Raw genomic sequence first — 12,665 nt, 5'->3', positions numbered from 1 at the left:
GAAAGCTTTCAAATGCTTTCCAGAATGATGTGAGTTAAAAATAAATAGAGAAAGAGTTATCCTGGCTTCCATTTATTTCATTTGTACATAACTTTTGAGGGGGAAAATGATTTTAAAAATACAGTTCTATTCTGGAAACATCTGTATTTGCTCACTCATTGAGGAAAAGAATCATGCAAACCAAAGTGCGTGTAATGATTGAGCACAAGATGCAGATATTTCAGAAGACACAAGCAGCTCCAGTTCAACAACTCAGCATAAAACACGCACACTTGACTGGTGTGGCCGCGCTAGCCCATGGAGCGGGCCCGTGAGACAGATACAGCACAGGGGCTGTGGGACACCCGTGTCCTCACGTGCCCTCCCAGGTGAGCTGGGATACTGCCCTTTTTATTTGGCAGTATGTCAGGGAGTAATTACCTCAAACCAAAACTACAAGGTGGTTTGTCCCGTATGTGAAGTAACAAATCATCTTTCATACTTTTACATTCTGACCGGTCTCTGGTGCTAATTTACATAATTGCAAAGGCGCCCTGCTGCGTGGGGAGGAGAGCGGCTTGTACAGTTGACCAGCATTGTTAGCTTTTTAGGACACTTCCACGCAGCTAGTGTCCCCAAAATGGATGGCACTGATTGCCCTGTGTTGCTCTCTAGGAGGAGCTGGATAATACCATATTTTGAAACATTTCTGTCAAGTTCTGCTGGCTTGATGCCTTGCAAATGCTCCACAGGGCATTTAAAAGTCCCACCGGGGCTCTGCGCAACCCCTGGGAACTGGAGAAGCAGTCAGTACCAGAGGAGGTATCCAAGCCTGTCCCCATGCTAATGACCCACATCCGGGGGAACAAATACATCAGTGAGAAGGAGGAGACTGTGATGGAGAATTAGGGATGTGTTCTCCCTGTACACATCAGACATCAGCTGGCCCTGGGGCACCCCTGGCATAGGCCCTGCCCTGCAAACATCTAGACTGTGCTCCGAGGTACAACCTGGTGACAGAAAAAAAAGCGTGCTGGAGTGCAGGAGAAAGGTGGACAGTCTGAGAATACCTTGCCCGATTTCCAGAACCCTCTCCCATGAGTTTCGCTTCGAGGAAGCAGCTGGCCAAGGTGGGTGGGGGTGGGGACAGAGGAATGTATTAAGGGGTGAGTTTCGTGCTCCTTTATGTCCACTCAAAAGTTGTGCATCTTCTTCAGAAAACTGACTCAATAGCTGTGCAGAGCTGGAGAAAAACTTGATCTGGTGTTCCCTCTGCATTCACCTGTATTTGAAAGGAAGAGAGTTGTTATCCTTTTGGCCTGCTTTTAAATGTGATCTTTTTTTTTTTCCCAATTATGAAACACAGTTATCTGCTTTTGCTCAGCAAATGAAAACAGTGTCCACCCCCCAGACGCAGAGACTAAAGTGAAAAGTGGTTACTTAAAAAGCAGGTGCCTGTGTGGTGGAGTCTGCCTTTAGTCAGCACTCAGGAGGGTGCATCTCTGAGTTCGAGATCTACATAAGGAGCTCTAGGCCAGCCAACAGTACCCAATGAGATCCTGTCTCCAAAATAAGCAAGATGTATATCCCGAGATTAAAATGAGAGGGCATTGCTACACATTTATTAAAATGGCTGACATCCCCAAATCCTTACTAGGATGTGAAACAACTTAAACTGGATTGCTGACAATAGAGAAAAACTGGTGCATCCACTTGGAAGGCACTGCACTTCAAATACCCCCTCCAGCAGCTTCTTTCAAGTTAACAGCAAATACCCCCAGACCTGCGCATGTGTGTACACATGTGTGCACAGCTTTCTCCACGATTGGCAAAACTTGAATGGTACCAAGTTACATAGGCGAGTAATCTAGGTCACTTAGCATTAAAGTGAAAGGAGCTAGAATAAAGACACGAAGAGACTTAACTGTGTGTTAAGCCATTCTGAAAGGGGCACATACTGTCTAGTCCAGCCTTGACAGTGGAAAGAGCAGTTACAGCGCTGCTCTGGTGTAGTTGCCGCACATTCCAGAGTTGTCCAAGCATACGGTACACAACAGGTGTTGCGGTCAGCCATTGCCTTTGGGTATGTATAGGTTCATCTAGTGTGACAGATGTCCTGTTGGCAGCATTGCTAGTTGAAGGGGTTGTATTTGGGTATAGGGTGTCGGGAGCTCCTCTATTTTCCTGTGAGCCTCTTAAGTGCTCTAAAACACCGAAAAAGCAAAGCGAGAGCTGTGTTCTAAGTATTGTTAGAAACCAATGAACACTTTGGTGTTACCCTGAGAGTTCTGAATGTGGTAAAGCACTTAGACCAGGCTGGGAACATAACCTGGGTTAGGGCTCGGGAGCAGGAATGTAGAGGAGAAAGCAGACCTGGGCCCACGATGTGCAAATATATTATGGGCGGAGTTCTTGAGGACACAATGCACCAATGGAGGACAAGATGCACCACCAGTGGAGGAAGCCAGCAACAGATGGAACAGGAAGGGCATGGCTTCCTGGATAGCTAGCCAGCTGCTGGGGATTGTTCAGAAGGCTGAGGCTGGAGATGCTGGGAGCATGCCTTAGACATGGCCCTGCTTAGGTTAGGAGAATGGGTGTGGGCATTACTGCTTAAAGAGGAACTGAGCCGCCCAGCAGCCATCCTTGATGAAACGGCATGTTGGTCTCGTGAGCAGGCAGGTACAAGCTGGAGCCACCAGTTGTGTGCTGCGACTGGACTGTGGAACTCAAGTTTCTCAAGGCTGCTGTGGCCAAATTTGGGCAGATTGTGGCTAGAGAGCAGCATGCTCTGATGGCTTGAAGCCATGGGGCAGAGGCTCAGTAAATGCTAATAAATGGAAGCATTTCAGAAGGTGATCTCGGATCCGGCAGGTGATAGCGATGGCAGTCATAATGCACAAGGGCCAGTGTTTAAGCCCAAGCTCTGCATAGCAAAACAGCTGCCAGTGCCTTCCTGGAGGCTCCATGCACAGTCAACACATTTTTCATGTGATTTGTACTAAATAATGGGTTTGACCATGGCGTCTTTACAATTGCATGCGGCACACCTCAGTCACAGATAGCTCTCTTCCCTCACCCCCCCCCGCTGGCCCCTCCCTCTTCCAAATGATAGGCCCCTTTTAATGTCTTATTTTTAGAATCTTGATTGTACATACAAGAGAAAACAAGCAATATTTGTTTTCTGAGTACTGAGCCTGCTCTCCAGTTCTTTCATTTTCCTGTATACAAGTGGTATTTCCTTCTTTCTGCTTGAATAAAGTACATTTTCTTTATCCATTCATTGGTGGGCCCCCAAGCTAATTCTGTAACTTGAATATTGTGGACAGTACCTCAGCAAATATGGGTGCACAGGAGACAATTTTCTTAAGGGCCATTTGGGGCAACTTTGAGAAACGCTTCATTTTTTTTTCAACTCTTATTGTCTACCTTCATTAGTTTCAATTTTCCAACCAGAAATCAATTTTATATTTTTAATGCCCCGAGAAATATATTTAGCAATATTTGTATTTATTAATCTTTGTTTCTCTTTTTTTTCTCCTTTTTGAGATAGAGTCTCAAGTATCCCAGGCTAGCCTCATGTAACAGAGAGTGACCTTGAACTTGACCTTCTTGTGCCTGATATGTACTGGCATCACAAATCCACAATGAATTTATACAGGAATGGGGATTTTTACTGCATATATGTGATCAGAAACAAAGCGAGGTTACATTGATCCATACATAGGTGATCAAAGCATAAAGACAGATGCCTCATCAGAGGAGGGATTGTGGTTGTTTTCATGGAGGAGAATGGTCTCCAAGGAGTGGGGCAAGGTGGTGGGGTTTCTAAGTCTGTGTTCTGGCTGTTTTGGTGGGTGTTTGAGGGTTCCCCTTACTCTTCAAAGTGTACACATTCTAAAAGTCCCTTAGTGAACATAATACTTAATCTCTTTCAGAGCCTTAACCAAAGTACTGTGTGCTCAGTGCTCACCCTCAGAGCCAGAGGCTCTGCCTTGGGACCAGGGGTTGACTTCCCTGTGTTTGGGTTCCTCACAGGACTGGCCTACTCTTTGGTCTCCTTCTGCTTATCCTTGTGGGGAACCTGGGATTTGCTGAGTGCCAGCATAATCCATGCTGAGACAGCACGCCTACAGACAAGAGACAACAGTTTACAAGCTCAAGGCTCATTGGAAGGGAAATTCAGCGGGAGCTCATGCTGTTAGGAAGTACAGGGCTTGGGACTGCAGAGACGCCCCCTGAGAATATAAACAGGGCTGCAATGACACAAGTGACGCTTAGGTAACTGGGTCCAACAGTGGCCTGAGGGGCATGTGACTCACAGATGATGTGCATTGCCCAAGTCCATGTAGCCAAGGAGATGCAGGGCTTGGGGCAGACTGAACCAAAGTTTGACACTTTGATCAATAATGGCACTGTGTCATTATTGATCAGCTAGTTTAAAATGTCTGCATGGATGGGCGGGGGTCAAGGAATGATGGTGAAATGGGAAGTGGAAGGCAGGCTATAAATGGATGCACCTGTTCTGTGGAAGCATACATGTAAAGGTTCCTGAGGGGTGCAGGAGAGGTAGAGAGGCTGCACAAAGACCTGCCAACAGCAGGAGTAGAGCAGAGAGTCCTAGTCACACACCCAAGCCTGTTGTCCCCAACACACCTCAGGGCTTTGACCTGGGCTCTTGGACCTGTTTCTGACATTATATGAAGGGACTAAACTAGAGCTGAGCAAACTCCAGGTTTGGCTTCTGCTCTGATGCTCTGTGCCGGTCAAGTCCGCCTCCTTTCTTTGAGACAGGGTCTCACTCTGTCAACTTGGCTGTCCTGGAACTCTGTGTAGATCAGTCCAGCCTTAAACTTCCTGTGCTCTAGATTGATGGGCTTAAAAGTTTACCATGAGGCAATTATCAGTCTCTAAAAAGATTAGTGTGTGTTTGTGTGTACCATTCCTGTGATCCTGCAGAGACCAAGTACTGGAGTACCACTATGCCCATCTTTGTTCACAGCCAGTAATCTAGAGGATCTTGCAGAAGGACAGAGGTCAGTTCTGAACATAGCATAGGCAAATAGGAATGTACGGTCAAGGAGCAGGCTGGGGGCCATTAAGTACCTTATTACTAAGAGGTAGTGGGCACTGGCATGGGATGTTTGCTAGCTGACCCCATCTAACAATTTCTGCAGAAGATAAAGTCAGGTGTGGTGGCCCATGCCTATACAGAAAGATCAGGATTTCAAAGCCCCTTCCCCCATATAGGAAATGTAAGGTCAACCTTTATCCTGTTACTAACAGGACAAGCTGGGGTGATGAGCCATCCCCTGAGAGATGCTGGGGGTGAGGAATTACTCATGGTGGAGATGGGGGTGCTGATTCAGCAGGCTTTGCTAAAACTGATCTGTGTAGGATGCTCACAGAGGTTCTCCAGGTTGCCCAGCAGAACAGAGGTCCTTCATCCTTCCCTGCTTGGACAGCTGCTTTTGAGGACAAGGTCATTTCTCAGCATCGAGCCCCTAGAGTCAGGCTGAGAGGCTCAAAACAAAAGAGACCAGTTGGCTGAAGACTGTGCCCTGAGCAGCAGTCTTCCTTCCGTGCAGGGGCCATTGAAGGGCAGCCCATTTCTGGAGGAGTATCCTGGGCGTCACACGAGGATAAACCGGGTGACCCTTTCTCTTTCCACTGAGAAAGCCGTCGAGTACCAGCTCTGAAGGACAATCCTTGGGATTTTTCTGACCAACCAGACTCAAGCTGGTGTGTGTGTGTGTGTGTGTGTGTGTGTGTGTGTGTGTGTGTGTGTGTATGTGTGTGTGTGTAGTGTGGGGTGTGGGGTACGGGTGGGAGGCCTAGCTGGCACTGTACCTTAGAGTTTTCACAGTACCCCTGCCCAGCTCAGTTTCCATGTAATACCTTCTTCATTTTACGTCATGACCTAAATATGGGGATTATTCTCTCTTTTTGTTTTTGTTTTTAATTAAAGAAAACTGCTCCTCAGAGACTCATGCTGTGGTGTTTGCTTCTGTGAAGTCCAAATGCCTGGAAGTTTACAAACAAATTGCCATTGTCGGCTTTCCCGGTGGAAAGCAGCCATTTTGCTAGGGCGAGGGAAACCCTTTAGCAATCCATCCTTATTGCGCCGTTGAAGTCTGTCGGCACACAGTCAGCCTCTTTTTCTGTCGGCAGGCAGAGGTGTCTGGGGTGAGATAGGAGATTTCAGCAGTGCAGTTTCATGGAGTGAAAGAAGCCAGAGGAACATGTTCGGCTGGAGCACTTCCTGTTCTCTGGCTGTCTCCTCTGCTTCTTCCCAGGTTCTGTTAGCATTTCCCTTTGTCCAGAAGATGTCCTTGTTTGTATCAGTTCCCACAGAGAATTTTAAAAGAAAAATAAGCAGCTCTTCTATTTCTGCTATAGCCACCAAGAAAAGAGACAGAACCAGTTTCCATACACAGAGCTAAGCTCTGTGGGGTACTTCGTTTTGCACTGAGACAAGGAGTCATGTCACCCAGGGTAGTCTTGAACCTGCTATGCATCCCAGGCTGGCCTTGAAGATGCTTGCTTCTGAGTGCTGGGACTATAGGCATGCCTCACCAGGCCCAGCATACTTGTCCAATTCTAGGCTTAGTTCGCTTAAAACAGTGAGCTAACAAGATACCCGGGTTCCATGCCCTCTAGAACAGATGAGAGTTCACGGGGTTAGCAGAGGGAGAGGAAGACTCCCAGTGAGCAGGTGGGAGGTGGGCTGGCCTCCACTGAGAGTGAGCATGGCCCTGGTGCTGCAGCTGTCAAGAGGAGTTTCATGATTTCCTTCACCCCAAGGACTCCGGTCCTGAATCTGAGTTAAACCGCATGTCTTAGTGTGTTTAGTGGAGAGTGAGGTGAGCGGGTTGGCATCTGATGAAGAATTGGCCTCCGAGGGCCTTGAGACTGGATAGGAGGAACCCTGTAGTGAGGGTGCCCTGATGAGTGCAAAGAAAGCTATCTTTTACAGGCCAGCGTGTGGGAAGCGAGGTGGGTGGCCCCGGTGGCTGCTCTTTCCTTTGCTCGTCCTGTCTGTGCATGTGGTGCTGAAGTTAGTGGCTTCCTGAGCTGCATCTTTGGTTCTCATGTCTTGCCGATGTGTGCTTGATGTGGGCTTCTGGAACCAACCCAACTGTCAGATGGACTGGGGCTGGTGTCCATTCCACCACCTTCTGTGCTGTGTGCTTAGGCCAGCTAGGAGTCGTGGGTGACCACACCCCCGTGTGTCCAGGCTGTGTCCTGTGTAGCCAGTGCTCCAGAGAGCACGCCCTGGGTGAATGGTGGGCCTCAGAGATGGGTCTTCTATATTTTCAAGAATAAGCATGTATTCCTTTACAGCTTGTGGGTAAAGCTTTTCTTCCCTCTGAGAATCATAGACTAACAGGCTGGAAGAAATCCAGTGGCTCCTGTCAGCCCACTTTATATCAGAAAGAGCTGTAAGCAACATGGCTCGCCAGGCCTTCCAAGCCTGGCCTGGGACTTTCCAGAGCAGTGTTTCCAGCAATCTCTGGTCGGCATTGGCACTTTTCACCCCCAAGTGCTTCATGTCCAGCTACTCATGTAGCAGTACATTCACCCACATGGACAAACTCTCCCTTACATGGGCTAGTTCACCCCAGGGCCTCTGCCCTGAGGCCCATACATCCCAGGAAGAAGAGCGTGAGGATTGATGGCAGCTGCCTGCAGGACTGGATGGAAGGAGAAACCGGCTATGTGGCCTCCCGCGTTGCTTTCTGAGATGGGAAGCAGATGCCATGAATGGCCCCGGCCCCACATACACCTAGGCTTGGAGTGTATCCTATGCAGCAGACCTGGCGAGGCGGTGGAGGCAAGCCCCGTCTCCCCTCTGTCCTCTGGAGTCCATTTTCAACTCTGACCAAGTAGACCATGAATATCACTTCTCTGTGGATCCAGTGGCCAGCATCCCCAAGAAAGGGAAGCCGGAGAGATGGGCCAGAGAGGCCTGGGAGCAGGATTTCTTGGAGAGTGACAGAGGATTGTTAGGACTGCGGAAGTGAGATTCCTTTTTTAACTCCCCTAGTTCACTGTCAATGAGCCATTGCCCTGTGAGTCTGTAGGTTTAAGTTTAGATAATTAAGAGAGAAGGGAATTTTCTGATTCTGAATCGGGATAAACTCTAAATTATGTCTGGCTTACCCCAGTCTCAGGATTGAGGTAGAAGTTTCCTTCTCCTGGACAATCCCTTGGCTCTTCCCGGAAGCACAAAATGGAAAACTTCTAAGATGATTTGGCCTAACAAAGGTTCATGCAGCCCTGAATTTTTTTTTTTTTTTTTTTATGTGTATGGTTGTATTGCTGTATTTCTTGCTGTGTACCATGTGCATGCAGTACCCATGGGGGCCAGAAGAGGGAGATACATTCCCTGGGACTCAAATTAACAGATGGCTGTGAGTCACCATGTTGGTGCTAGCAATTGAACCTGTGTTCTCTGGAGGAGCAAGCCGGTGCTCTTTCATGAGGTGCTGGCCTCCAGCCCCAGCCCAGAATTCTTCAGTCCATTCATGCAAATGCACACTGTATATACATATATGCATCTCTATCTGTCTATCTATCATCTATCTATCATCTATCTATCTATCTATCTATCTATCTATCTATCTATCTATCTATCTATTTTTTTCTTATTCAGGGCTAGGTGCAGAGCTGAGAGGCAGGAGTTGGCCCTTTCCTTCTACTGAGAGGGTCCAGGGACCTAAGCTCAGGGGTCCAGGCTTGGTGGCAGATGCCTTAACCCATTTGGCCACCCTCCAGCCTGCTTATTTTTTAAAGGTATAAATCTTTGCGGATTTCTTGTTTTGTTTTTAAATGGCAAATAGTGGTGCAGGAAACACTCCAGAACGAGCTGAGCATTCTAGGGTTAGATCGGGAGGCACTTCTAAAAAGAGTGGACCATGGACTGGTTTAGGGGGTTCTCCATTCACTCCCAGTAGTTTAACCCACGCAATCGATGATGTAGCCTTGGAGATGACTTTGTTATGGTTGACCGGTGCCTGCCAGCCTGGGAATAGCAGGAAGCAGACTGGGCCCTTTGTTGTATCTCCCCAGCTTTGGCCCTTGGTCACTTCTGCAGCTCCCCAGTAGCTTCCCTTCTCCTTACCTTCTGGATCCTTCCTCCTCAGACAGTGGGTAAGGAAGCCCCAGGCTCCCTCAGCCACTGTGGGCATGTTGGCTCCATTTTGTTGTGTTCTTGCATGCCTCTCCACCCATTTCCTCAGCCCCCTCTGGCTTTTAATGTCACAGGCAAGTGAGTGAACTTTCCACCTCACACATGTTAGGTGAGCACGCTGGCACTGAACTGTGCTCCCAGATCCTCAGGCCCTTTGTCTTGAGACCAAGGCTCAGTGAGCTGCCTAGGCAGGCCTTGAACATGAGCTCTTCCTGTCTCAGCCTCCCCACCAGCTGGGGTTACAAGCTCGTGTTTCAGGCCCTGAACTTGTCTTAGTTTTGGAAAAAGAGGTTTAAGCAGCTACCATGGCACCAGCTACAAATTAATGACCACGTTCTTATGGTCATCTGACAACAGATATTCAACTTTTTTTTAAACCTTTTTTTAAAGACTGGATCTCCCTGTGTAGCCCTGACTGGCCTGGAACTTTCTAGACAAGGCTGGCCTTGGATTCACAGAGATCTGCTGCCTCTGCTCCGGAGTGCTGGGATAACAGTTGTTCACCACCATGCCCACACCTCCCCTATGTTCATGTGTGCAATGCTGACCAGGACAGCGGTGACCGAAGCAAGCAAGTCAGAGTTTGATCTCCATCCTGGAACTGCGCGTAGCTTCCCAGGTCCCCCAAGAAAGCCTGACTCTGCGCTCTCTCTCTTTTTGGGAGAGAAGAGGGTCAGCCACTGGTCAGGAGGATGTGCTCACCTTCCATAGCTGTGTTTTTGTCTCATAGTAGGCGACCACGGGGATGGAGGCGCGGTGGTAGGCCTCCAGGCGCCTGGCAATTGTGTCGGCAGTGTCCTCCCCGTGCCGGCTGCTCTGCTCTCTCTGCAGGAGGCGGCTGGTCATGGTGTCCGCCGAGCAGTCCAGGCAGATCACCAAGTGGGGCTCTCTAATCTGGGGAGGAGGAGCACAGCAGGTCAGCAGGGGGCCAGACACAGGCTGGGAGCCCTGCCATGCCTGGGGCTGCGGCTTCCTCTCGAGTGCCCTGCTCTGCGTGGTGGCGGACGTGAGACTGGACGTCACGGCTCTCGTTTCCAGAGGGGCCCTCAGCGCCTGCTGCCTCCCGGCGCTCCCAGCTTTCTGGTCAGTTCACATGATGCCTAGTGCAGCCAGTCTGTCCTTCACACTCAGGGCAAGGGTGTGTGCACAGCATGCCTGTGTGTATATGTGTGTGTGTGTGTGCAGGTGCTTGTGTGGGTGATGTGTATGTGCACGCATGTACATGCAAGTGTGTGTATGTTGATCCTGTGCAAAGTCCTCCCTGACCAACTGAGGCAAAGCTGGTAGTCCCCGCCTCCTGCCACCATCATGTCTTCCTCCCGCTACCCAGAGCACCCTGTTGTGGGTGTGCAGGTTACAGAGCTGGGGAGCATAGCGGCCGGGCACACACAGACTGGAACCAGGACAGAAGTCTGCTGTGACTACTTTCAAAGTAGGTTTTGTTAATCCTGTGCCACCTTTCACTTGAATGCTGTTCTTCCATTGTGATGCCAAGTGTGGCCTGCTGTTGCCCTACAGTGCTTGAGCAATGGAATACAGTGGGGTGAGGCTCCCTGCTCTTACAGGTCGATAAGGGCTTCTTAGGTTTTTTTCTGGTTTGCCTAAGTAATTTTTACACTACCTCTCATGGACAAATACATAGAACAGCCATATAAATTAAACATTTGCTGATAATAAATTATAAAAGGAACTAATTCTTAAACATTTGGTACACATATAACTTTACCACAAGAAACTCCATTTTTTGCCTGGTCTTGTATAATACTCACTATAAGGAAAACCAGCTACTTTCTATGCTGTTTAACTCCTCTGACATTGCCAAGGAGTGAGAGGATCTCAGCTAGCAGTGTGAGGGCCAGTGGGTAGAAATGCCAGGCTAGCCAGCCCAAGCCCTGCTCCAGAGACACATGCCAGCCGACCACTACAACAGTGGGGACCTCGTGGGAGAACCCAGCAGCTGAGCCCACTGAACTGCAGAACTATGAGAGACAAAAACAAATTGTTCTTTTAAACTGCCTGACTGGCTCCCTGAATTCCCACCTAGCATTGCTGCATCTTAAATTCCATGCTGCCCGTGAGGGGACCCAGGAGGGTTAAGCGGGCAGTGCTCATGTGCTGTTGGCGTGCAGCACGGTGTTCAAAGTGCTGTTTCCTTCCTGCCCTGGATCCTCAGTGTGCAGGGGGTACAGGTCTGCTATCCCAAGTCTTACACACTGAAGGAGGTTAAGATGTCTCCACAAAGGGATGATGGTGACCCTGGGGAGCGCAGGCTCTGTCTCCCCAGGAATCTCCTAAAATGTCCTTTTGTCCCTGCCATCACTGGGATGTACCAGCCGTACTTCACCATGCCTGGTCAACAGACGCCATCCCCATCCCCTGCATGAACCAGCCTGGCATGTTCAGGGCGTGGGCGAAAGGAGGCGTGCTACCCCCTGGGGAAAGTGCCTGTGGGGCTGAAAGCAATGGTTTCTAGAGAATCATGCCACACACCGGAGCCTGATTCTGTAGAAAGTGCTGACTAGACACTGATCTGCGCTCCTGAGGGAAGCACAGGGCGTGAGGAACAGAGTGTGACGTCTCTAAAGTCTGGGCTCTGCAGCCTAACTGAACAGGCCCTGCTTTTCTGAGGAGCATTTGTACATGAAGAAAACAACCCTGTTCACCAGCAGAGGGCAAGCTTGGGAGGCAGTTGGTGGTTAGGCTAGCTCCGAAACAGTGTCTACCTGTCCTGCATGGACCATTTCCAGGCCACTCTTGGGAACAGAAAAGATAACTCAGGATTCACTAGTCACAAACAGAGGGTCTTTGTATCCAAGCTGGAGCTGGCCCTAAAAGACCATCTGGACCAACATAAGAGCAGGCAGAGACTTTGTTTCAACACACAAAGCTTGGGCGTGATCACCAGTCCACATTCTGGGGCTTGTTAGGAATGGGGTCTCAGGCGTCACACCTACACAGGGCAGCCTTCACACCCCGTGTCTAAGAGGCTTCCCCGCCAAGTTGGTTCCTTGGGCTCTCCTGGATCCATGAACACAGCTGGCACATAGTAATTACATCTGGAAGTGACCCAAATCACTTACATATTTTTTCTTGAAAATGTGATTGTTTTTTGAGAGTTGTGTATACACTGAGTTTTGATTATATAGTAACATTTTAATTAATACCTGAACATTTAAAGTTTCATTTTTATTATGTGTATGCGCCTGTAGGCCACACATGGTGTGGGTGCTCTCAGAGGCCAGAAGAGGGCGTCAGATACCCTGAATCCGTAGTTAATGAGTGGTTGTGAGCTGTCTGATGTGAGTGCTGCTAACTGAACTGTGACCTCTGCAAGAAGACCCAGCCCCCTTGATCCAGCCTCCTAAACTTTTTTTTTTTTTTTAAGACAGGGTTTTAGAACAGCTCTGGCTGTTCTGGAACTCATGCTATAGACCAAGCTGTCCTTGAACTCACAGAGATCTGCCTGCCTCTGCCTCCCAAGTGCTGGGATTAC

The 12,665-nt window shown here is 49.0% G+C and overlaps 1 protein-coding gene across 2 annotated transcripts in view; it reads right to left on the bottom strand.

Moving 5' to 3' along the window:
• Positions 1 to 64: 64 nt before the first annotated feature.
• Positions 65 to 12,665, bottom strand: part of Ak5 (adenylate kinase 5) — a 193,558-nt gene continuing 180,957 nt past the window's right edge. For both annotated transcript variants that reach the window (XM_055614277.1, XM_055614278.1), the window contains 2 exons: positions 9,875 to 10,066; positions 65 to 1,261 (listed from right to left, as the gene is read on the bottom strand). In XM_055614277.1, the coding sequence (XP_055470252.1) occupies positions 1,193 to 1,261; positions 9,875 to 10,066 (261 nt within the window). In that variant the 3' untranslated portion in view covers positions 65 to 1,192. The remainder of the gene's footprint in view (positions 1,262 to 9,874; positions 10,067 to 12,665) is intronic.

The sequence above is a fragment of the Psammomys obesus genome, unplaced genomic scaffold (assembly GCF_907164565.1).
Source record: "Psammomys obesus unplaced genomic scaffold, mPsaObe1.curated_primary_1811, whole genome shotgun sequence".
NCBI classification, from domain to species: Eukaryota; Metazoa; Chordata; class Mammalia; order Rodentia; family Muridae; genus Psammomys; species Psammomys obesus.
This window is presented reverse-complemented; position numbering and strand designations above follow the sequence as displayed.